General features: G+C 33.8%; 1 protein-coding gene across 1 annotated transcript in view; it reads right to left on the bottom strand.

Moving 5' to 3' along the window:
- Positions 1-27,425, bottom strand: part of STPG2 (sperm tail PG-rich repeat containing 2) — a gene marked incomplete at its 5' end in the record, with an annotated part of 261,353 nt that overhangs the window by 120,793 nt on the left and 113,135 nt on the right. The window contains 1 exon segment of the mRNA XM_082838444.1: positions 13,871-13,981. Coding sequence (XP_082694570.1) covers positions 13,871-13,981 — 111 coding nt within the window.

The raw sequence follows: 27,425 nt of genomic DNA, 5'->3' as shown, positions 1-27,425 counted from the left end.
TTCCATGCATTAATTTTGTACCCTGCTACTTAACCAAATTCATTGATTAGCTCTAGTAGTTTCCTGGTAGCATCTTTAGGATTCTCTATATATAGTATCATGGCATCTGCAAACAGTGACAGCTTCACTTCTTCTTTTCCAATTTGGATTCCTTTTATTTCTTTTTTCTTCTCTGATTGCTATGGCTAAAACGTCCAAAACTATGTTGAATAATAGTGGTGAGAGTGGGCAACCTTGTCTTGTTCCTGATCTTAGTGGAAATGGTTTCAGTTTTTCACCACTAAGGATAATCTTGGCTGTGGGTTTGTCATATATGGCCTTTATTATGTTGAGGAAAGTTCCCTCTATGCCTACTTTCTGGAGGGTTTTTATCATAAATAGGTGTTGAATTTTGTCGAAAGCTTTTTCTGCATCTATTGAGATGATCATATGGTTTTTCTCCTACAGATTCAATGCAATCCCTATCAAACTACCACTGGCATTTTTCACAGAACTAGAACAAAATATTTTACAATTTGTATGGAAACGCAAAAGACCCCGAATAGCCAAAGCAATCTGGAGAAAGAAAAGCGGAGCTGGAGGAATCAGGCTCCCTGACTTCAGACTATACTACAAAGCTACAGTAATCAAGACAGTATGGTACTGGCACAAAAACACAAATATAGATCAATGGAACAGGATAGAATGCCCAGAGATAAACCCATGCACATATGGTCATCTCATCTTTGATATAGGAGGCAACAATATACAGTGGAGAAAAGACAGCCTCTTTGATAAGTGGTGCTGGGAAAACTGGACAGCTACATGTAAAAGAATGAAATTAGAACACTCCCTAACACCATACACAAAAATAAGTTCAAAATGGATTAAAGACCTAAATGTAAGGCCAGACGCTATAAAACTCTTAGAGGAAAACATAGGTAGAACACTCTATGACATAAATCACAGCAAATCCTTTTTCAGCCACCTCCTAGAGAAATGGAAATAAAACAAAAATAAACAAATGGGACCTAATGAAACTTCAAAGCTTTTGCACAGAAAAGGAAACCATAAACAAGATGAAAAGGTCCCTCAGAATGGGAGAAAATATTTGCAAATGAAGCAACTGACAAAGGATTAATCTCCAAATTTATAAGCAGCTCATGCAGGTCAATATCAAAAAAACAAACAACCCAATCCAAAAATGGGCAAAAGGCCTAAATAGACATTTCTCCAAAGAAGATATACAGATTGTCAACAAACACATGAAAGGATGCTCAACATCATTAATCCTAAGAGAAATTCAAATCAAAACTACAATGAGATATCATCTCACACCAGTCAGAATGGCCATCATCAAAATATCTACAAACAATAAATGCTGGAGAGAGTGTGGAGAAAAGGGAACCCTCTTGCACTGTTGGTGGGAATGTAAATTGATACAGCCACTATGGAGAAGAGTATGGAGGTTCCTTAAAAAACTAAAAATAGAGCTAACATATGACCTAGCAATCCCAGTACTGGGCATATACCCTGAGAAAACCATAATTCCAAAAGAGTCTTGTACCAAAATGTTCATTGCAGCTCTATTTACAATGGACAGGACATGGAGGCAGCCTAAGTGTCCATCAACAGATGAATGGATAAAGAAGATGTGGCACATATATACAATGGAATATTACTCAGCCATAAAAAGAAACGAAATCGAGTTATTTGTAGTGAGGTGGATGGACCTAGAGTCTGTCATACAGAGTGAAGTAAGTCAGAAAGAGAAAAACAAATAACGTATGCTAACACATATATATGGAATCTAAGAAAAAAAAAAAGGTCATGAGGAACATAGCGGAAAGATGGGAATAAAGACATAGACCTACTAGAGAATGGACTTGAGGATATGGGAGGGGGAAGGGTAAGCTGTGACAAAGTTAGAGAGTGGCATGGACATATATACACTACCAAACGTAAAATAGATAGCTAGTGGGAAGCAGCTGCATAGCACAGGGAGATCAGCTCGGTGCTTTGTGACCACCTAGAGGGGTGGGATAGGGAGGGTGGGAGGGAGGGAGACGCAAGAGGGAAGAGATATGGGAACATATGTATAACTGATTCACTTTGTTATAAAGCAGAAACTAACACACCATTGTAAAGCAATTATACTCCAATAAAGATGTTAAAAAAAATAATCAACCTCGTTTGCAATGAAGAAATTTACTTCATAAAGTAAAAGCAAATATCAAAAGTAAACTCTATCCTCTCATCAATCAAAATAAAGGAGTCATTTTAAAACTGTGAACATGTGAAATGAAAATTAGTTATTTAAAACTCCACTGGAAACACTTTATGAAACCCATTAGTCCCTGGGGTTACCAATCATGCAATGATCATCTTAATGACTTATATTTGTTTGTAATTAATGTGTTTTTCTCCTTATTTTTATAACATAGATCAATTTGTCTTATCTCCCTAAGTAATTTTTTGTAACTTTGCTACTGTATACTTGACATACAGTAAACTTTACATATTTAAACTGTACAATTTGACAAGTTTTGGCATGTCATCTGCATGAAATAATCACAACAATCATGATAATAAACATTTTTCTATCCCCCAAAACTTTCTTGTGTTCCTTTGTTACCCTACCTTCTATCCACCCTACCTTCTACCCACATTCACATTTAAACACTGATATAGTCTCTGTGACTATATGTTACTTTCCACTTCTAGAATTTTGTATAAATAGAATCATATATTGTAAATATTTTTTTCTAGCTTCCTTCACACAGTATGATTTTAAGATTCATCATGTTCTTGTGTATATCTGTATTTCATTCATTTAAATTTCTGAGTAGTATTACATTTTATGGCTATCTTAGTCTGCTTATTATTCACTAGCTGATGAACATTTGGGCTTTTTCCAGTTTGGGGTTAATAATACTGGTTTTGGTTAATAACACTGCCATAAACATTCACATACATACCTCCCATTTCTCTTGAATAAATACCTAGGAGTAGAATGTCTGAGTCAATGGCAAGTGAATTTTAAACTTTTGGACTTTTGCAGGAAATGCCAAACTGCTTTCCAAAGTGGCTGTACGTGGTTATCTCCTTACAAACTTACTTATATTGCAACTACGTCGATCTTAGTATATATTTTTCTCTGAAGGTCAAAAACCTCTAAAATGCTTAGCTAAGAAAAAAAGATCAGAACCTAATGACTTTTAAGGAAAAAATGAAAAAAAATTGGGAATTCATCATGACATTAAAGTATAGGTAGAATATATATATATAAATGGAAAAAGGAATTTTCCCAGATAATATAAAAAATACAAATTATATTCCTCAGAATTTCTTTTTAAAGGCATAATTCTACTTTTGGATGAAGTTCTTCCAGAGGAAAGGTCATAGGTATCTTTATATCCCAAATACTATCACAGTGATTGGAACACATCAAGGTCATAATAGTGTTAATCATGAACTTAGATGAGCTAATAAAGGAGACAAATGGACAGAAATTATAATATGTGTAAAATACTAAGAACTTATAAGATAAAATGTTTTATACCACAATTGGGCTCTAATATATAATTTGTCTTACTTCTGTTTCCTAGCATTAAGTCTTCAGATCAAAACTGTTTTGTCTTTCTTTAATTTCAGTCTTGTAAGTATACAACAAAATTTTATTAAAGTATTTGAGATGTGACATATTAGAAAGAGAATGACAACTGAAAAAAATAAATAAAAGACACTTTGAGAAACAACCTTATACAGAAGATAAAGAAAGAAATTACATAAGAATGAAAGTAAAAAGTTAACTTCATTAAAAATTTAGCTGATACACAGTTCATCTATTTCACTGTGGTAAGCCATCAAAATAATTATGATTCCGTGAATGCAATCTAATCTCAGGCAAATGGGAAAAAGTCTGTCTTCCAATTAGCACGTTAGTGGGACTTGCCTAATTAAATCAGTTGAATACAAGTAGAAGAAAAGCCCCCTATGTGTGCACTATGAGACTCATATGAAGAAACAGATGTAATCATGAATTTACAATGCACATTAGGAAATTGTTGGCAAGTGTTTAATATGTGATCTTTTTTTCTTTGTATAGAGCAAATCAAAGGTATAGGAAAGGTTTTAAACCCTAGGGAAATGCTTAAATGTGCAAATTCAGATTTTAAAAATCTACTCTGTTAAAGCTTCTTTTATAAATTTATTTATTGATTGATTTTTGGCTGCATTGGGTTTTCATTGCTGCGCGCAGGCTTTCTGTAGTTGCAGCGAGCAGGGGCTACTCTTCATTGTGGTGCACGGGCTTCTCACTGTGGCGGCTTCTCTCGTTGCAGAGCACAGGCTCTAGGAGCACAGGCTTCAGTAGTCGTGGCATGCACACTCAGTAGTTGCGGCGCACGGGCTTAGCTGCTCTGTGATATGTGGGATCTTCCCAGACCAGGTATCGAACCTGTGTCCCCTGCACTGGCAGGCGGACCCCCAACCACTGCGCCACGAGGGAAGTCCCAAAGCTTCTTTTATAATTAAGCAATGATGTCTTAAAAGCATACTTCTAGAATTGGATGTGGGACCATAAAAATGGGTAAATTAATTTTCTAAATATAAACACCATATTAGAAGGTAATTAGAAAGTCCTCAGATATTTATCATTGTTACATGCTGCTTCCTTTGTTTTCCACTGTGTAGGGAACTGCTTTACTTTTCTTTGAATATCTTTTCCACACTAATCATTACATACCTTTAAAAGTTAAGGATATCTTACTGTATGGAAGTTTTAAACTATTTCTTTAAAAAAAGTCTTGTAAGTTTTTTAAGAGAAGATAAAACAATTAGTAGAATTCATAAAATCTCATTTTTCCTTTCAATTATTACATTTAATATTTTTAAAAAGTTTGCATTTTATATAGATGAGAATTAGGGATGTACTTACTTTCTTCAGAGACTCCTGTATTCTCTTAATACGGTAAAAAGTAAGAAAACAGAAAAATTTTGGACTGGGACATAGCAGCATTTGAATAAAATGATTTCATAAAAGATCTTTTGCATTTTATATCAACAGCATCAGATTCATCGAGAGCTTCTATTTCTACAGGTACACTTAAAAAGAGAAGAGAAGAGAAAAAAAAAGCAGAGATAGCAAAAGAACTGGTAAAGATACTGAAAGTATGTCCAAACGAATAGGAAATAGCACAGATGTAAGATTATCATCGTACATCAGCAAAAATAACAAGATCTATTTCACTAGGAAGCAGCAATAAAAACCTGAGAAGAGAATCAGGAATCCGATTTCTAGTTCAGGGTCTGTTACAATGTAACTGGAACACTAGGGGAGCCCCAGAGTCAAATACTCCTACAGCAAAAATGACCTTGGTGGCTAAGAAGGTATGTCTCTTAAGAACTAATCATATATGAGGGAGGTAAGAAGTTGACATTACTAGCTATAGAGTTTATAAGAAATGCAAATTAGCCTCTTGAGCTAAAGTACAATACTGTTCTTTTCTCGATGTTCTGGCATTTTTTGCACGCTGGGAAGAGGAAGTCTTCAGGGAGAAGGGAATATGCTCAAGTTAAGAAGCAGGGATGAATCTACAACACACTTAAGAACAAGTGAATTCTTAAACATTAAATATACTGAAACAAGGTTTATAACTCATGAATACATGCATCCTAAGTAAGACAGACACTTGAAGTCAATTTCTAAATGTCATGTTTCATTAGTCATGGATTTATTATATAGAGGTTTCAATGGTATTAATGCCATCACTACACCATGTGTAGGATCGAATATATAGTCATGCTGGTATCAAGGACTTAAATGATGGAGTTAAGGTCTTGACTAGTCATCTCCATATCACTTTTAACATGTTTTCTGTCTTTCAATTCTCACATAAGCTATAAAACAATGACTGGTTGATATAAAATGTAGGAATCAGATTGCGATGAATGCCTCAAATAGCTTGTCTCAGAGGTTATGTAGAATACGAGCCATTTTGCTGTTGATCACTTTAAATGAACATGGTATCTTCAAAGTTAGGACAGATTTCATCCTCAAGACACAGTAAAGTGCAAAATTTTTTATCAAAGAGTAAAGATAAAATCATTTCTTAATCCACCTGCCATGCAGGGGAAACAGGTTCGAGCCCTGGTCCAGGAAGATCCCACATGACGTGGAGCAACTAAGCCCCTGCGCCACAACTACTGAGCCTGCTCTCTAGAGCCCATGAGCCACAACTACTGAGCCCATGAGCCACAACTACTGAAGCCCGTGCACCTAGAGCCCATGCTCCGCAACAAGAGAAGCCACCGTAATGAGAGGCCTGTGCACCGCAAAGAAGAGTAGCCTCTGCTCGCCGCAAATAAAAAGAAAGCCCACGCGCAGCAACGAAGACCCAACGCAGCCAAAAATAAATAAATAAATTTTAAAAACATAATTTCTTCATGAAGTTATTATTTACTTCTGATATTTATGTAGGGCAATTAAAAATAACTAATATAAAACTGCAGAACTGCATCCTTCTCACAATCTGTGTAAGTACTGACAGGCAATTGTACACAATCAAAAAGCAGGCTACTAGAATCTGGTTTCTCATAGTGTATTTTGCTTAGCAGTTGCCTTCACTGTTCTTTCTGTGCTTTGATGAAGATGGCATCCAGCAGCACTTGTGCTTGCTGTTTGCATATCAAAGCCATTTTCTGAACTAATGAAGTTAGACAATTAAGTGAAAAATTTATGGACTTTAAAATGTAATGGAAGAACAGGAAGTATGTAAGTGCACTGTGACCGACTAACTCTGCAGTGTGTCAGAAATCATTTGCCTAAAATCCCTTACTTGCAGTAAGAAAATTCACTTTAATGTTCTCTCCTCCACCAGTGGTTAGGTGAATGATAAGATACCAACAAGCAAACTAACAGCCAATAAAATAAACATTTAAAACTATGTAAAAATCTAAGAAATTTTCATAGCTGTTCCAGTGAGATACTGTAAGGAAAGAAAGACTGAGGGTAACAGAATATAGGTTTTAGTCAGAATAATTTTGACTCTTAAGGATTTCAGCTGAAATCCATTTCTAATATACGTATTTTTTTTTTTTTTTTTTACTATCTCCAGGATCCCAAAGGTCTGTGCCCCAGGCCCAGGGGACCTTTCTTTTGAGCTCCTGAGACACTAGCACCAGCTGAGCTGTGCTCCTCTTCAGAAACTTGAATCACATTATCAAAAGGTATCTCCAAGCTTTCAAGTTTTAATAATTCCAATCTACTCCCTTTGTTTCCCAGGCCTAAGGATGGTGGTATTGCTTGTTACTACTTACGTGATACCTTAGTGTTCCCTCTTTGCCTTTTGGAGTTCTCCAATATCCACAGTTCCTTGTATTACTTTATTTCAAAATAACTAGTGTGGTTCTGTCTCCTGACTAGACCCTGACTGATAATAGGCCCTCTTTGCCTAAATATACCATTATAACTTTTCTGTCTGCAGCAGCTACCCAGTATGAAAGGAGGCACCCTCCCAGGCTTTCACAGATGAAGTGGAATTCATACTTCAGTAATTCTGGGATTTCTTAACCTGAGTCTCCATGTATTCCACCACTACTACCCAACCCCCAGTCTTACCAGAGTTCACCCACAATGTGGGAGAGCATGAAGCTGGCCTCGTGCTCAAACAAATGCTTTGCTTTGCTACCTTTCTCTATCCTTTTCTAGTCTTCCAATCTAGGAAGGGCTTTCTCATTCACTGTAGCAGGAAAATTCCCTTATCCTGCAATTTCCCTATTCTCTTTCTTACACTAATATTCTTATAGTTCTGCCATCACCATGAAAAGAACATACTCCAGCTACCCCACCGGTCCCAAGAGCCACCCCAGTCAAATGGCATCATGAATCAGAGCTTCCCCAGCAAACCTGCAGCCTGAAGTAAGTTTCTCTAGCAGACCTGCAAACTTATCAGTAATAAGTGCTTTTTATTATATGCTACTAAGATTTTGAGTTTGTTTATTATCCATAAATAGCTATTTTATATAAAAGTTGGGCCTCTTAGCCAAACTCTAGTTCTGGAATATTTAAAGGAAAGTGAAAATTAGACAACACTTTCCATTATTTTCAAAGTTCCATTATAAAGCCATGGCCCCCACAACTATTGCCTCTGAAAAGAACTTTAAGAAATGTTTCCAAAGTAAAAAAGTGAACATTTATTCTTTCTGCTTCTTTGCATTCCTGACATAGCAACACCATGCAAAACAGAGGGTCCTCTGGTTGAGGAAGGTGAATGTCACTTACAAAGAAGTGTAAAAAGCAAAAGACATTACCATATTTTAATAGAGGCTCCTTATTCATATTATGAAATATTGAAAAGAGAGCATAGGCTTTGAAGTGGGATTTACTTAGCTCTGAGCCGCAACCCTGCCATTCACAATTTTTATAGCTAACTTACTTACAGCTTACTGTGGGTAACACAATGAAATAAGTGTTGCAAGCAATAATATACTTAGTTCTTCTATGACCCTATCAGGTTATGCCTACTTAATTTATTATCACTATTTAATAGTTGAGGAAACAGATTTAGAGACTAGAAAAGCATTTCTCTGATGCCAAAGCTTTTGCTTTTAAACTTTATTCAGGGATGATATTCAAAATATTTAACAAATCAAATGAATATAAACTAATAGATAAATAAATATATAAATCAAAATTTATTTTTAAAATTCCCTTCATTCTCAACTCTAAGTATTATAAAACTCTATATCAAGTGATAAAATTTGTAGTGCAACTGTTCAGCAAATAATTCTAATATATTTCAAGTCATTTGTTAATTTTTATAAAATATTAGTATAATTTTTTGTTATATTTTTTGAGACCAATGGTCACTAATCAAATGAGGCCCCTTTCTGAGCCATGCCTCAATATAAGAAAGTACATCAAATTCTTCCAGTGATTTTTCCACTAAATAGTCATTAGTTAATTTTTGGTCTGAATGACTAGAGGAAAGTTATTAACTTCACTACTGTTTCATGATGCTGAATCCTCATCAGTTTCTGCTAAACAGAAATTGCATTTCAAAAAAAAAAGTTCTATCCCTTATAATAATGTCTGAGATCTTTACAGTCATATCTCTTTTGTTTTAAATCACAAAAATCATTTACTATATTGTCATATTTATTTTATTGTCATATTTATTTTAGTTAAGCCTAATTCTTCAGCCCAAAGGGGAGTAACACAGAAAGACCCTTAAAAGAGTGGATTCTATTGATGGACTGCCTTGGTGTGAATTCTGACTGCCATTTAAAGACTTTAAACTCAGTTTCCACATTTTTAAAGATGGCCATTATTACAGTACTCAGGTGAGTTAATACACATTTGAAATGGTCCCTGGCATAGAACAAGCACATTATAAGCATTAGCTCTTATTTTTATTAATAAAATTCATTTCATTAATATCTGTAACCATTAAATGAAGGTGAAATGTAACAGGATCTCAGGGGTGATTCCCCTAACACACATTCAACACCAAAAAGTTCAGCACTAACAATCTTCCTTAAAGTCCTTTGGTGTGTAAGAAGGGGAGATTTATTTGCATTTCACTCCTAACCTGCCTAGGTTGCCCTCTGGAGTCTTAACTGTATTAAGAATCTTTTTGAGACTAATCACTGTGAGAGAGTCTTAGGCTCTCTTTCATTCTCTGGAGGTCTCTGAGGCTATACAAATTAAAACTCAAGGTCACCTAGTTTGGCAAATGTCCTCAGGGTGACAGCTGGCTTCAGTGCTCTACTTGCCACTCTGGGTCCCTCCTTAACTTAGCCTGTGTGCTCCTCTCTTTCTAAATCTTGGAAGCATTTGTGAATATGTTTTGTTTCTATTTTACCTAGAATTGTGGTTGTTTGCAGAGAATGAGTCAGTACAGGCACCAGTATGTCATAATGCCATTCCAAATGCATGCTCCTCATAAACTCAGGAGTATTATTTTTACTTTTATTTTAAAATAATATCTTCACATCATGAATAAAAATCAAATCATATGCAAGTGTCTAAAATAAATGGTAAAATTGTCCTCCTTGACCTCTCCCTGGTTCCAGTCCCAGAAATAATTTATTTTAATAGTAATTGAGTTTTTTCAGTTTGAGGTGTGTGGGGTTTTTTTGTATTTACCATTACAAATTTAATATAAGGACTTATACTGTAATTTGTCAATTTTTGACAATATCTGTTAACTCTGCACTATGAAATAAGAGAATTGCCATATTTCACTGCCTCCTACCTTTCACCTCCTGATTTTATTAATGATATTAAGATTTCTAATATTTATATTGTTGTACTATAATTAAATCTTCTGCAATGTGTATAGATTGATTTCAAATCAACAATATTAAAACAGCATTTAGAATATCATGATTATTCCCCACTGAACCAACTAGTGCAGTGAAACACATAGAGGAGTAAATAAAATTCTGTGGTCACAAAACCCCTGACTCTTGAAGAATGTCCCAAGCATGAACTAAAAATGCCTTCTTTATTAATTTGTTTCCACTTTTCTCTACTTCATCCAGAAATGCTGAGTTTCTATTCTCTATGTTTATATGTTTATGTCACCTTTTTCTTATTTTCTTTTTTTTTTTTTTTTTTTTTTGCTAGAGCATCTTCACATATGGGGTTGTGAAGGTACTAAACTTTCCAAGCTCTTGCATGTCAGAAAATTATTTTCTTGATTCATTTAATTGAAATTTTGGGTAGAGGCAGAATTCTTTACCCAAAATTATTTCCTCTTAGAAATTTTAGAAAATATTATCCTATCGTTTCCTAATTCTGAAATGTCTCTAATGCTGCTGAGAAAGTGTTGATATCAGTATGTTTCTCATCCCATTGTAGGTGACCCAGTTACTTTTCTCTGTGGAAGCTTCAAGGGTATTTTCTTTATTTCTAGTCTTCTGAAAACGCAAAAGAATGTGAGAAGAATACATATCTTTGAAAATTTGTCCTCTATGGTATTTTGTTGAGCTCTTCTAATTGAAGACATGTGTTTTTTTCTGTTCAAGATAACTTACTGTTTTTTACATCAAATACTGCAAACTACCATCCTAGCATTCTGCTCCTGGAATGCCTAATAATCAGATGTTTGGCTTGTGTCTAGCCTCCATTAATATTTTCAATCTCTTTGTCTTTTTATATTCAACTAATCCTTATATCATAGTTTTTAAAAAAGTTATTTCATTGGGACCTTGTAAAAAGAAGGGAGATGTATATATATATGCTCTGTCTTTCACATGAAACAGAAGTCTGGATTTTTAAATATTTTTATGTAAAACTTTTATGTAACATGTTGAAAATTAAACTATATGCCCTCCTTCAAGATTGCAGCATGTCCATATATATAAAATGTAAATATATAGGAGGTAAATTTTCTAATATTTTTATTTGATGTGAAAATTATAAAATTAATTCCATTATTTTAAAAGTTTGAGATCAATAATTTGAATTTTTCACTAGATACATATCATACACCCACATGTTTGAAGGGTATTCTCATTTATGGAAGGGATTCAAAAACCAAAGAGTTCTGTGTGACTAAATTATTTCGCTTCTTGGGTAACCTGAGTACCAACCAATCCTTTTAAATGCAAGTGTTTCTTGAGGGGAAAAAAGGACAATGCTATCAAAAAATCTACAAACAATAAATGCTGGAGAGGGTGTGGAGAAAAGGGAACCCTCCTACACTTTCAGTGGGAATGTAAACTGCTACAGCCACTATGGAGAACAGTATGGAGGTTCCTTAAACAACTAAACATAGAGCTACCAGATGATCCAGGAATTCCACTGCTGGGCACACATCCAGAGAAAGCCATAATCCAAAAAGATACATGCACCCCAATGTTTACTGCAGCTCTATTCACAATAGCCAAGACATGGAAGCCAAGACGTGTCCATCAACAGAGGAATGGATAAAGAAGATGTGGTACATATATACAATGGAATATTACTCAGCCAATAAAAGAGTGAAATAATGCCATTTGCAGCAACATGGATGGACCTAGAGATTATCATACTAAGTGAAGTCAGATAGAGAAAGACAAATATCATATGATATTGCTTATATGTGGAATCTAAAAAAAGGCTACAAATGAACTTATCTACAAAGCAGAAATAGAGTTACAGATGTAAAAAATAAACTTATGGTTACCAGAGGGTATGTGGGGCGGAAGGGACAAATTGGAAGATTGGGATTGACACATATACACTACTAAATATAAAATAAATAATAAGAACCTACTGTATAGCACAGGGAACTCTACTCAATACTCTGTAATGGCCTATATGGGAAAAGAATCTAAAAAAGAGTGGATATACCTATATGTATAACAGACTCACTTTGCTGTACACCTGAAACTAACACAACATTGTAAATCAACTATACCCCAATAAAAATTATAATAAATAAATAAATAATAAAAAGGAATTTCCAGATGCAGTGAGAGACAAAGATAAAAGAGGAAAATGTAAGCTAGGTAAAAACAATTGGTAGGCAACTCATCTTCCTTTAGAACAGATCTCTATCATCTTTTTTCACTACAAACATAAAGTGTAACTTATACATGTGCATTCCTATGGGTACCTTCAGAAATTTGCATTGTTTTTTCCTAGTAGCTACTATATTACAAGAGAAATAAAGCATTACATTAGTAATAAATTACTTATGATATACTTCACCATGGATCCAAAGGTGTGTATAACAATGATTCACTTGAGAAACACAACACAACCCTAAAATTCCTCAAGATTAATAAATAATCTACTAAAATAACACATTTATTTAACAATTATGAAAATCTCTTAAATGTCAAGACACTGCTAGATGATTCTAAACTATCTTTTGAACTTATAGCTACAAATAGTCTTATAGAACCTGATGCTAATTTTGACTCCATTTCTCAGATTCAGTCAATTAATGTCTCAGAAAAAAAATAAGTCCCTTCCTTAATGACTCTCATCAAATTAATCTAATTCCTATGAGTTCCTAGACATTCACAGCTGTATTAACTTAACTAGCACTGCATTTGTACTTCATTTACATGAGTTCTTCCTAATCTTGTACCATTTACTTCACCATTGAAAACACTGTAAATGAACTCTTGGCATTGTGTACCTAGTAGAATTTTAGTTCAGCAATTCTGCTTCTCGGTTGACTGGCTACATTTTACGACCTGGTTAATGATCCTGTTTTGGTCATTTGTTACTAACAATATCTTATAGTAACAGTCCAATTTCTATAAAAATTTATTTTATCAATACCTGTACACATAAGTCTAACCTTTTATCTTTAAATTTCACTTTGATCTTTTAATAAGTTTAATCTGAATGAAATAGTTAAGTATACAGTTTTAAATTTCACATGCTTTACTTATTTCAATTTATTCAATATTAGTTATTTATAAAAAATAGAAATTGAGGTAGCAAAATTCTTATCAACACAATTTAAAATACAGATTAACAGGGATAAAAAATGTCACTGAAAAGTCTTAAGTCTCAAGATAGATTCAAACTGAAAAGGGAAAATATTTGCACTTATGAGGAAACTGAGTTGAACCTAAAGTAAACAAACCTTCCACTTCATATACAACACAAGTTGAGTTTGTCTATATGGCCTAATGAATGCTCTCTGACCCTTAAGGAGATGTTCCACATAATATTTTTCTCACAGAGAAATGCTAGACTTCTGCTTAGCTTGAACTTTAACTTTCATTGAACTTTAAAAATATGGAAGTAGCATACTAGCTGAAGATATTACAGCAGGCTACCAGGTACCTCTCTCAGGTCCTAATATAATGCTTATGTTATTCAGTCTCCTCCATGATTCCTAGATTACAAATACATGTGGTCATAGAAAAGCCTTCTTACCATATCTGATACTTTAGTAGTTCTTTCTGTTCTTGACGAGAAAGCAGCATATCGATTAGTCAAGTTAGGTAGTTCATCAGAAATTTCACAGGCCTGTGAATTAAAAAAAAAATTTTGAAAGAAGAAGTATATCACTTATTTTATTTTTATCAATACAAAGGTCATGATTAATAAATTTACAATAAGCTCATTAATATGGCTCTGTCACTAAATAGAGATATACATATATTTATTTTAAAAAACTTTTAAATGGAATATAGTAAAAGACGTTAAATCAATGAGATATTAAAATGAGAAAAGGGTTGATTACATGAACCTCTATGAAAGTAAGATGGATCTGCATACATTATTTAAACATATTAGGGGCAAGTTATTAGCTATACTCTAATGTCAAATTCAGAAACAATTCTTGTCCTGATTCATAACTAGCAGGTTGTAATATCAAAAATATATAAGATATTTGGTCAATTATACAGTATTATTTGTTAATAACTAATTATTAATACATGAAATAGAAATATATTAACAATAACTATTTAAATTGATTATGTGGCAATCCTGGATTAATAAATTTTCTAAGCAAAATGATCCACACTCTCTTAAACATAATTCCTTATATGCAGTGAAGATGCAAATTAAGAGGCTAGAGGAAGCTGATAATCTAAAAATTTAATTAGCAATTAGTTAATCCTTCTGATATTATACTCCTTCTGATTTATTATACAATTTAGCCATTTGTATTCATTTAATAATTTAAACCATATAACCAGCAGTAACATTCTTTGTATATACAAAAAGGATGAGGATTTATTTTCCCATTTTTATACACTTCACTGTTTTCATTTCAGAATTTGATATTCATATTTAATACTTCAGGATTTAACACCTAGAAGAATAGCTAGGTATTTCTTTCTTTGTTCTTTTTTTTCAGGAACATTGATCTACTAAAAAATTCATCTCTCACATACTGTATCTTTGAAACTATATGCTTCACTACCCTAAATGCTGAAGTTGGTACTTCTCTTTTCCTCATGTTTTATTGCTACATAGCCACTCAAAAGAAAATAGGTAGATTCTATCACTTTCACAAACAGAAAAATCATGGTTTCACATCATGTAGAAATGTGAAATCCTTCAAATATAGAGCATCTGAGCCATCAATATTACTTCGTGTGATTTTTAAATTTATTGAAGCTGAAAAATAATTTACTTGCATAATAATTTTATTATTATCATGTATATGGTATTAGAAATTATGAAATAAGTTCAAAAGCGTTTTACAATTTTTACTGTTTAGTAGTAGAAATTAACAAGCTCAAGAAATGACTTTGGCTTTAGAGGGAATGAGTAGTTTGCATAAGACCACATTTTAACCAAATAAATCCATATAAAATATAACAAAATGAAATCCATATTTTTTCTTTGTTATAAATATGATTTGTTATAAATCCAGATAAAATACAACAAAATTCTATTTTTAAAGTCTTCATAGGGCTATGAATGCTTCCAACTCTATGAACTGCCAGTACAGACAAGGGGGGACTAAGATTCTGAAGAGGATAGAACCTCTGAAAGTTTAGCGATCAATCTGCAGATGCTTTTTTCCTGGGACATTTGCTGATAAACAGGCACCAGAGAAAGAATCTGGGTTTAGACCTGGCAGAAGGCTGCCATTAAGGAGCTGGAAAATAAGCTTGTTGTGGTCTTGTTGGGCCACATAACAAAACTGCAGATTTGAGGAGCCTCAAAATACATGGTCTGTTTCCCTATCAAGATGTTTGCAAAGGGGTGGGGAGCAAGGTGACACTAAAACTCTAAGTTAAAACTCTGAGACACAGAGTCATTAAAGATTACAGTTCAGAACACGAGGGTGGGGATGGTTAAACATGTCAGGCTCACAGTTGAAATCCCCAGAGAACAATACTTTATAAAAATGAACAAAAAAGAGGTAAACTAAGCCCTAGAAAAACTGTAATAGCCACAGCCATGATTAAATTAAGGTGATCTCCTTTGACTTCTACCTGCTTTGCAGAAAAAAGTATGAAATCTCTCTAGCAGAAGATAACACTATTAAAGTCTCTGTATTATACACAATATCTAGCACTCTATTAAAAATTATGGGACATGCCAAAAGACAGACCTGCATGATCAAATATCAAGAGAAAAAATCACATAAAATAACAACAGACCCATAGGTGATCCAGATACTGGAGTTGGCAGACAGAACTTTAAAATAACTATGATTAATTTGTTCAAGAAAACATAGGGTGAGCAGGCTGCTCAGATCTAAAATGCCGTGAAAGAAACTAGGTTTATTCTATCTTGTTTCTTTCCTACTCCCTCTCCCTACCCTTGGTATTGTCCTCATCAACATGGTCAGCTTTGACACTATGGCCATATCAATCATTGCTCTAGCCTGTAAGAAGGGCAAAAGAAAAAGTGAAGGGAAATCAACTTTATTTTTAAAATAGTGTGAGCAGAATGTTGCACACATCACTTCTACTCATCTTTGAATAGCCAAAAGTTAGTCAAATTGCCACATGCAGCTTCAAAGACTTTTGGGAAATATAACCTCTGGCTGGGAGTTTATTCCCACTAAAACTGTGAGTGGACTGTTGGTTTTATATTACTCAAAATATATAAATGAGAAGAAAAATTAACAGTTTTTTTCCTTTATTTGTTGCAACTGAAATAGTTTTCAAGAAAGAATTGATCAGGACAGTTATATGACTGAGATTTTTAATAAGATAAGCAAAAGTATTTTGATTGTGAAATTCATAATGAAATATGGGAATGTAAATTTACGACAACTATTTTAAAAGACGGGATGAATAAGCATGTCCCAACATTGGGAGGAAGAACCAAATATTAATATAGTAAATTTTTTTGTCATATATTCAAACATTAAACTGACCATGTGTTCTTGCAATAAATACAAACTGATAGTGATTTTTCCCTTTCCACAAACCACTGATTAATGTTGGCAATATTTTGTTTAGGATTTTGTATCTATGCTTGTAAAAGAGATGGAACAGGATTTTTTTCCATTTATTCAAATATATTTGTCAGATTTGGGAATTAGAATTTTGCTAGCATCATAAACTGAGTTGGGAAATATTCCTGCTCAAATATTCAAAGGAAATATTCAAACAATTCCTTTAAGATTCAAAAATTCTTCCTTAATTGGTTGGTAGAATTCTTATAGCAAGTCATCTAATCCTAGATTTTCTATGTGAGAAGACTAACTATAGATATTGTACAATTAGTTTTTTCTATTTTTCTGTTCCATTACATCAAATGTTCAAAATAAATATCATACATTTATATTATTTTGTGTTGATAATATCTGTATGATATGTAATGTCGACCCTTTTTTTATTCTTGATATTAGAAGTCTGTGCCTTCTTTCATTGTTTCTTGATCAGTTATGCCAAGGAGTTATAAAATGTACTAGAAATTTCCAAGAACCACCTTTTAGCTTTGTTGATTTTCTGTATTTTATATTGTTTTCTCTTACTAATTTTTGCTCATGTATAACTTATGTCCTACTCTCTCTGCAGAGAAATATATAGATAATCAATTTTTAATGTAAAAAAAAAAGAAAACATAGGGGAAAAATTTTTGAAAAAAATGCTTTAAATCATGGAGACTTCTCCTGAGAAGTGAAATCATAAGAAATAATGAAATAGCCACTCTAGAACTGAAAAACAGAATATCTGAAATTAAGAGCTCAATAGAATGATTTAATAACAATTGAAACAGTTGAAAAAAAAATTTTGTGAATTGAAAGATAGCTCTGTAGAAAATACCTAACTGAAGCACAAAGAGAAAAAGGAGACATAATACAGAGGGCTTATAAGACATGCTGGGGGTATGGGGCATAGGTGTAACATACTTATTTATTAGCATCCCAGAAAGACAAGCAGGACAGAATGTAACAGAAGAAATATATGAACATATAATAGTCAAGAATTGTTTAAAATTAATGAAAGACATCAATCCAGAGATTCAAAGGCTCTGCAAACCTCAATCAAGTAAACATACCATATCACCCAGCAATCCTACTCCTGGGCATATACCCAGAGAAAACCATAATTTGAAAATATACATGCACCCCAATGTTCACTGCAGCACTATTTACAATAGTCAGGACATGGAAGCAACCTAAATGTCCATCAACAGAGGAATGGATAAAGAAGTTGTGGTACATATATACAATGGAATATTACTCAGCCATAAAAAGGAACAAAATTGTGCCATTTGCAGGGACATGGATGCACCTAGAGACAGCCATACCGAGTGAAGTAAGTCAGAAAGAGAAAAATAAATATTGTATAATATCACTTATGTGGAATCTAGAAAAACGGTACACATGAACTTATTTGCAAAGCAGAAATAGAGACAAAGACGTAGAGAACAAACATATGGACACCAAGCAGGGAAAGGGGTGGGGTGGGGTGAATTGGGAGATTGGGATTGACATATATACACTACTATGTATAAAACAGATAACTGAGAACATACTGTATAGCACAGGGAACTCTACTCAATGCTCTATGATGACCTAAATGGGAAGGAAATCGAAAAAAGAGGGGATATATGTATACGTATAGCTGATTCACTTTGCTGTAAAGCAGAAACTAACACAACATTGTAAAGCAATGTTGAATGAATAAAAATTAATAAAAAAAAAGAAAACCACACTCTTGACACATAAAATACAAAGACCAAATAATAATAATTGCTTTCAAAAGAGAAACAGTAAGTATGACAACTTACTTCTCAATAGAAATCACAAAAGGCCTAAAGCAATGGAATAACATGTTTAAAGTGCCGAAAGAAAATAACTACCAACTTAGAAATCTTTGTCCCCAAAATAAAAAATGACATAGGGAGTTTTTCAGGCAGAGGAAAAATGATTCCATATGGAAATGCAGAAAGAAATGAAGCACAACAGAAAGGTTAAATGTGTGAAGAAATATTGACTATACAAAACAATAATATTCAAAGAGTTTAAATATAAGGAAACTTAAAATATATGACAATAATAAAACAAAAATAGGAGATAGCAAAACAGAGCTAAAATGTTCTAAGTTAGCATTATTGGGAAAGTGGTAAAAGTAATCCTTTTAATTGGACTGCAAAAAGTAAAGGATGTATATTGTAATTTTTATGGTAACTACTAAAAGAATAGTAAAACAATGCATAAGAAAAATGTAATAGAGGTAGATGAAATGGAAAAATATAAAATATTTGATTAATTCAAAAAAGGTGAGGTAAGAAAAAATGCTAAAACAAGTGGGCTGATAGAATATATGAAATAATATGGTTCATATAGGCACAAATATATCAGTAATCACATTAACTATAAATGGATTAATACTACTGTTAAACACAAAGTTTATCAGACTGGATTTTTTAACACTCATATGTTTTTAGGGTATATCTTTCACTCTTGATTATAGTTTCTCAAATTTTATATAAACTACTAGTGTCTGAGTTATACCTATGGGTAGTTTTCAATTGTCAATAATAATAACAAGACTTACTGAGTCCTTACCATATGCCAGAAGCTATTTAAATTATTTTACATGTACTGATTCATTTAGTATTCATAATAATGTTTTGAGGTATGTTCTATTATGATCTCCATATTACTAAGGCATAAAGAGTTCAAATAAATTTCACAAGGTCAGTGCAAAGCAAGAAAATATTCTCACAAACTCTGCCACCAGAGATCATGCTCATAATCACTGTGCTGTACTGTCTCAATATCTGCAATAGAGAATAAAGACTATTTATAATGAGGGCTTTTTAAAATTTTTTCTTGAAACATAATTTTAATAATTTGTTTTATCTAAACATAATGTTACTCAGAATAATGAACTCATAGTACATTTTAAAAATATACAAGTATTCTAAAAACTACTAACATTCATTATGCATTTAAAATATACTTATATCAACACTTAAACATGGTTAAGATGGTAAATTTAACATTATGTGTTTTCTACCACATGATAGACAGACAGACAGATATCACACTATAAAAGTTAAAGAAAAAACATATGTCAAAGGTTAATGACAGAAAAAGAATACTCAAAATTAAATCTAGCAATTTAGAAAATCTAGCAATCTAGAAAAATGAAGATGTTTTAGAGTGTGTATGGACATGTTAAACTTGTTCTTATGTTTGCATCTGAATAATAAACTGGTGAATTTAACAGAAAACAAATTAAATTGACAGAAACCAGAGTGCTATTTTAGGGAGGCTATCATATGTAATTCTGGGGCCTCTGGGAGCAAAAAATATTTTTTAAAAAAGGTCTACAAGTTAAGGATATATAGATGTAAGAACTATGAAGAGTCTGAGATTTTTATCTACCTCAAGCTAACAAGTTAACCTGCCACAGTTTCTCTGATGCTGGCAAAAGACATGAGATTCCTGAGACAGAAACAAAGGACCTTATTCCTCATACAATAATTCAGAGCATGAGTGTCATCATGCTTGCTTCTGTCCTCCTTGCCCTCAATCCTAATGAAGGCAAGGCAGATGGAGCAAAATGGATACTTGTACAAAGCAATGGGCTTTGTTTCAGAAGAAAACCTGTGAGCTTAGGGAACCTGAATCTTTCATAATCAGAGTAAGCATGCCTGCCCTCTGCTTGAGAGGAGACACTATCTCTATCTTCCAAAGCTATGTGCTATACAATCATCCTTGAAAAGACAGTCATAAACAAAGATGGGCAGAAATACAAAACAACCCCGGAGAATTCTCTCTTAATAAGGAAGAAGAATAAAAACAGATTTTAACATAGAAAACAAACTTCTTTAGGAATGTTTACCTAGGAAACAAATATCTGAAAAAAATAAGTTTCAATAAAAATTAGAAAGCTGAAAAACATTAATGTCCAAAAATATAAAAATCCCATAAATACAAAGTTGACATATAATGAAACATAAAAGAGTTAATGTGTCAGTAATTCAGGAAACCAAATGTCAAATTAGTTACATAACAATTCCTACCTTAAAATTGTTAATCATACTTTTTTCTAGTTTCTTTTGTTTTCACTGTTGTTGCCATTTATTCTCATCTTAAAATTGTACTGTGTACCTTAAAACAATACTAAACCAAAATAGAGTAATTAATTCCACTAAACTGAAATCTGAGGATATGCAAAATACAATGACATCAAAAAGGCAGGGACAGTGGGGTGGAAGCAGGGAGAAAATGTGATCAATGAAAGATTTCCAAGGAGGGTGACATATGAACAATATATGGAGAATGAATAGGGCCTGGAATCTACCAAAAAACATACTCTACATCCAAAGACAAAGAAGAAGCCACAACGAGATGGCAGAAGGGATGCAATCACGATAAAATCAAATCCCATACTCGCTCGGTTGACAACTCACAAAACGGAAAACAATTATACCACAGAAGTTCTCCCATGGGAGTGAAAGTCCTGAGCCCCATGTCAGGCTTCCCAGCCTGGGGGTCCAGCAATGGGAAGAGGAGTCCCCAGAGAATCTGGCTTGGAAGGCAAATGGGATTTGACTGTGGGACTTCCACAGAACTGGGGGAAACAGAAACTCCACACTTGGAGAGTGCACAAAAAGTTCTGTGTTCACCAGGACCCAGGGGTAAAAAGCAGTGACCCCATGAGACTGGGCCAGACCTACCTGCTAGTATAGGAAGGTCTCCTGCAAAGGTGGGGGGGGGGGGCTGTGCCTCACTGCGGGGACAAAGACACTGGCAGCAGCAGTTCTGGGAAGTACTCTGGTGTGAGCACTCGCAGAGAGCACAATCAGCCCCACCAAACAGTCTGTAGGCTCAAGTGCTGAGTTGCCTCAGACCAAACAACCAAAAGAGAGGGAACATAGCCCCACCCATCAGATAAGCAGATTAAATTTTTACTGAGCATGGCCCTGCCCATGAGAGGGACAAGATGCAGATCTACCCAAAACCAGTCCCTCCCATCAGGAAGCTTGCACAAGCCTCTTAGATAGCCTCATCCACCAGAGGTCAGACAGCAGAAGCAAGAAGACTACAATCATGCAGCCTACGGAATGCAAACCACAATGACAGAAAGTTAGACAAAATGAAATGGCAGAGGAATATGTCCCAGATGAAATAACAAGATAAAACCCAAGAAAAACAAGTAAGTGAATTAGAGATAGGCAATCATCCAGAAAAAAGAATTCAGAATAATGATAGTGAAAATGATCCAGGATCCTGGAAGAAGAATGGAGGCAAGGATCAAGAAGATGCAAGAAATGTTTAACAAAGACCTAGAAGAACTAAAGAACAAACAAATAGAGATGAACAATACAATAAGTGAAATGAAAAATACACTACAAGGAATAAATAGCAGAATAACTGAGGCAGAAGAGCGGACAAGTGACGTGGAAGATGAAGTGGTGGAAATCACTGTCACAGAACAGAATAAAAAAGAAGTATGAAAAGAAATGAAAACAGTCTAGGAGACCTCTGGGACAACATTAAATGCACCAACATTAGCATTATAAGGGTCCCAGAAGGAAAAGAGAGAAAGGACCTGAGAAAATATTTGAAGAGATAATAGCTGAAAAACTTCCCTAACATGGGAAAGGAAATAGTCACCCAAGTACAGGAAGTGCAGAGAGTCCCAGGCAGGATAACCCCAAGGAGAAACAGCCTGAGACACATAGTAATCAAATTAACAAAAGTTAAAGACAAAAAGAAAATATTAAAAGCAACAAAGGAAAAATGACAAATAACATACAAGGGAACTCCCATAAGATTTCAGCTAATTTCTCATCAGAAACTCTGCAGGTCAGAAGGGAGTGGCATGATATGTTTAAAGGGAAGCCCCTTAAAGGCATTTTTGAGCTTGGAATGAAGGGAAATTATAGCAATGGTAAGATAGGAGTTTAGAAAACTAGGTAGACAACAGATTATGAAAAGGACATTGTTCTTAGACTTAAATTTCTTCCTATACCTGATAGAAGGCACAGAATTTTAGGCAAAAGCAGCTTATTAAAAGGCAGTACCGGGCTTCCCTGGTGGCGCAGTGGTTGACAGTCCACCTGCCGATGCAGGGGACGTGGGTTTGTGCCCTGGTGCGGGAAGATCCCACATGCCGCAGAGCGGCTAGGCCCGTGAGCCATGGCCACTGAGCCTGCGCGTTCGGAGCCTGTGCTCCGCAACGGGAGAGGCCACAACAGTGAGAGGCCCGCGTAACACACACAAAAAAAAAGGCAGTACCATGACATGACGTGTTTTAGAGAGATATTACTTCCAATCATATAGCTAAATTTGCATTATTTTTTCTCAGCTTGATGATAGTTTTAACTCATGTGTGTAGTGAAAACATGTAAGATATACTCTCTTAGCAAATTTCAAGTATACAATGCAGTATTATTAACTATAGTCACCACACTATACATTAGATCTCCAGAACTTATTCATCCTGCATTGAAACTTTGTATCCTTTGACCAACATCTCCCCCTTTCCTTCACCCCTCAACCCCTGACAACCATCATTCTACTCTGCTTCTATGAGTTCTATTTTTTTAGATTCCATATATACATGAAATCATGCAGTATTTGTCTTTCTGCATTCGGCTTATTTCATTATTTGATTTAGCATAATGTTCTTCAGGTGTTCTTCACCCTGTTGTTGCAAATGACAGGATTTCCTTCTTTTTTAAGGCTGAATGGTATTCCCCTGTATGTGGCATTTGGGTGTGTACACACACACACACACACACACACACACACACACACACACCACATCTTCTTTATCCATTCATTTTTCTATAGACACATACACTGATTCACATCTCAGCCACTGTGAATAATGCTGCAATGAACATGGAACAGCAGGTATCTCTTCAATACACTGACTTCATTTCCTTTAGATATATGATCACAAGTCAGATTGCTGGATCATATGGTAGTTCATTTTTAATTTTTTGAGGAATCTCCATACTGTTTTCCACAATGGCTGTACCAATTTACATTCCCACCAACAGTGCACAAGGGTTTCCTTTTCTCCATATCCTCACCAACACTTATCGCTTGTCTGAGAATGCCCATTCTAACAGATGTGAGATGATACGGCATTGTGATTTTTATTTGCATTTTCCTGTTGAATAGTGATGTTGAGCATTTTCTCATATACCTGTTGGCCATTTGTATGTCTTCTTTTAAGAAATGTCCATTCACACGCTTTGTCCATTTTTAAATCAAACTATTAGTTTTCTTGCTATTGAGCTGTTTGAGTTTCTTATATATTTTGGATAGTAACGCCTTATCGGATGCATGGTTTGTAAATATTCTTTTCCCATTCACTCTGTTGATGGTTTCCTTTACTGTACAGAAGCTTTTTATTATAGTTTGATGCAATCCAATTTGTTTATTTTTGCTTTTGTTAGTTGTGCTTTTGGGGTCATATGTAAAGAAATTATTGTCTAGATAAGTGTCAAGAAGCTTTTTCCCTGTGTTTTCTTTTAATCGTTTTACAGTTTCAGGTCTTACATTTAAGTCTCTAATTAATCTTGGCTTGATTTTTTTATATGGTGTGTGATAAAAGTTCAGTTTCATTCTTCTGCATGTGGATATCCAGTTTTCCCAGCACAGTTTATTGAAGAGACTGTCTTTTCTTCATCAAGTGTTCTTGGAAGAAAATATATGGATGTATTTCTGAGGCTCTCTATTCTGTTCCAATGGTCTATATTTCTGTTTTTATGCTAGTACAAAACTGTTTTTATTATTATAGCTTTGTAGTGTATTTTAAAATCAGGTAGTGTGAGGCCTCCTGTTCTTTTTGCTCAAGATTGCTTTGGCTATTTGAGATCTTTTATGGTTCCATATAAATTTTAGAATTTTTTTCTATTTCTGTGAAAAATGCCATTGGAATTTTGATAGAGATTGCACTGAATCCGTATATCATTTGGGTAGTATGGACATTTTCACAATATTAATTTTTCCAATCCATGAACATGGGCTATCTTGCCATTTATTTGTGTCTTCTTCAATTTTTTTTATCAATGTTTTATAGTTGTCAAGTGTACAGACCTTTCTCTTCCTTGGTTAAATTTATTACTAAGTATTTTTCATTCTATTGTAAATGGGATTGTTTCCTTAATTTCTTTTTTGGACAGTTGTTGTTAGTGTGTAAAAATGCCACTGATTTTTGAATGTTAATTATATCCTGCAACTTTACTAACAACAATTTAAAATTTTGTAAGAATTTATGAAAATCTTACTTTGTGAAATTTTAATAATTTTTGTTTAAATAAGAAAAACCTTTATTTGTTTCCATTTTTCTGATATGCCTATAAATCTGCAGCATTACTAAAAGATTACTGATAATGATTTCACAGCTGTTCTTTCATTACAATGAGATGTATTTCAGCTACAGCTAAAGTTTTTAACTAATTTAAAGCACTAGGGTGCTTACTTTAATAGCAAATATACTAAAGTTGGAACAATACAGATATTATCATCCTGTGCAAGGATGACATGCAAATTTGTGAAGCATTTCATTAAAAAAATTTTTTTAAGTACTAGGGTACTCTTACATTACCACCATAGGTATATTAGTGTTCAATTTCCTATAAAGCATGTGTGTTCCACACTTTCTGGGATGAAAATCATTTTCTCTGATAGAAGAGTCCAATCCAGTTTAGTAATTCAATGGCTCTGCTATCCCTATATCATCTACCCCACCCCTACAGGACTCTTGTATCTTCTTAGCAATTCTTTTGCCAAACCAAACTTATATAAAGTCATTTTAATTTTCTTTAGCATTTTTTACAAGAAATTGTTCTTCTCTTTAAACTTCCTAGATTATACTTCTATGCCTCTCTCTTCTATTCATTTATCCAATCATTATTTCCCAAGTGTGTACTATAGTATGGACACATTTCCAATGTTTTGTACATGCCCTTTTATGATCTGACAGCTATGTTCAAACTTCCCCAGTGTTTAACATCTGTTTATATTCTCTCTATAGATTATCTACCTATCTATTCTTTCTATATTTTCCACCCGAATTGTTAGCTACTTTAACTTTTCTATATATGCATTCTCTTAAGCTTTCTCAAATTCTTCAGAAATGAGAAAGAATGAATAATTATATACACAAACATTAAGATGTCCTTTTAAAATCTGAACTCTAAAAGGTTTAATGTGTAGCCAACTGCACTGTCAGAATTTTACTCATGAGAGTGGCTTCCTGTCAACCTGTTAGGCTATAATAATTATATGAGTAACCTTCTTACTCATATAATCTCTGATCTCAGGAATGTTTCTTGTTTTCTGCTGATCATTTTGAAATAGGGATTTTCTACATTTCTTGTATGTGTCTAACAATGTCCAGAATCTCTTCTTTGACAATTCTAAACTTCAAAATAACGGAATAGAAGTTCCTCTCTTGGCTTCCACTACTTTCTGTAAAGATAAATTGTCAGCAATCAAACACATGTAAAATGTTTGGCTTTCAATGAAATGAGAAATCAAACAAACCCTTTTAGATTTACCCACATGGTTACCTTTGATACTCTGCATTACTTTATACAGATCCAGATTCCACCTGGTAACATTTTTCTCTGCCTGGAGGACTTCCCTTAACATTTCTTACACTGTAGGTCTTCGGCAGATAAATATTTCAGCTTTTATATATATGAAAAGGTCTTCTTTTTTATGGAGGTAGAATTGACTTACAACATTACATTAGTTTCAGGTATGCAACATAATGATTCGATACTTATACATATCACAAAATGATTACCACAATGTCAGGTTAACACCCATCACCACAAAGATTTTTTTCTTGAAATGAGAACTTTTTAGATTTACTCTCTTAGCACCTTTCAAATATTCAATACAGTATTATTAACTATAGTAACCATGCTGTACATTACATCCCCATGACTTATTCATTTTATAAATAGAAGTTTTTAGAAAAACTTTTCAGTTTGTTTTCATTTTTGAAAGATATTTGAGCCTGAAGTAGAATTATAGGTTGACAACTGTTTTCTTTCAATACTTTAAAGATGTTGCACTGCTGTCTTCTGACTTGCATCACTTCCAACATGAAATGTACTGTCATTTTTAACTTCATCCCTTTTAATGTCATGTATACTTTTCCTCGGGCTGCTTTTAAGAATTTTTTTTTTCTTTTTTACCATTTTATTCAATTTGATTATAATTTGCCTTGGCATAGTTTCCTTGATGTCTTTTGTGCTATGGGTTTGTTAAGCTTCATGGATATGTGGTTCTAGCTCTCACCAAAGTTTGGAAATTTTCAGCCTTATTTCTTAAAATTATTTTTTGTGTCCCCTCACTCTTTCTTTCCTTTCAAGGATTCCAGTTACACATTTAAGCCACATCAAACTGTCCCATAGTTCACTGATACTTTATTCTTTTTTTGTCTTTTTTTCTCACTGTACTTCCTTTGAGATATTAACCTTTTCTATTACTGTCTTGAGGTTAACTAATTTTTTAGTCTGAACTAACTAATCTGCTGCTAACTAGTGTACATTTGTTCATACATTATATCAATAC

This window comes from Leucopleurus acutus (genome assembly GCF_964270905.1).
Source record: "Leucopleurus acutus genome assembly, chromosome: 4".
In the NCBI taxonomy this organism is placed as follows: domain Eukaryota; kingdom Metazoa; phylum Chordata; class Mammalia; order Artiodactyla; family Delphinidae; genus Leucopleurus; species Leucopleurus acutus.
Note: the sequence above shows the minus strand (reverse complement) of the source record. Positions and strands in the feature narration are given on the sequence as shown.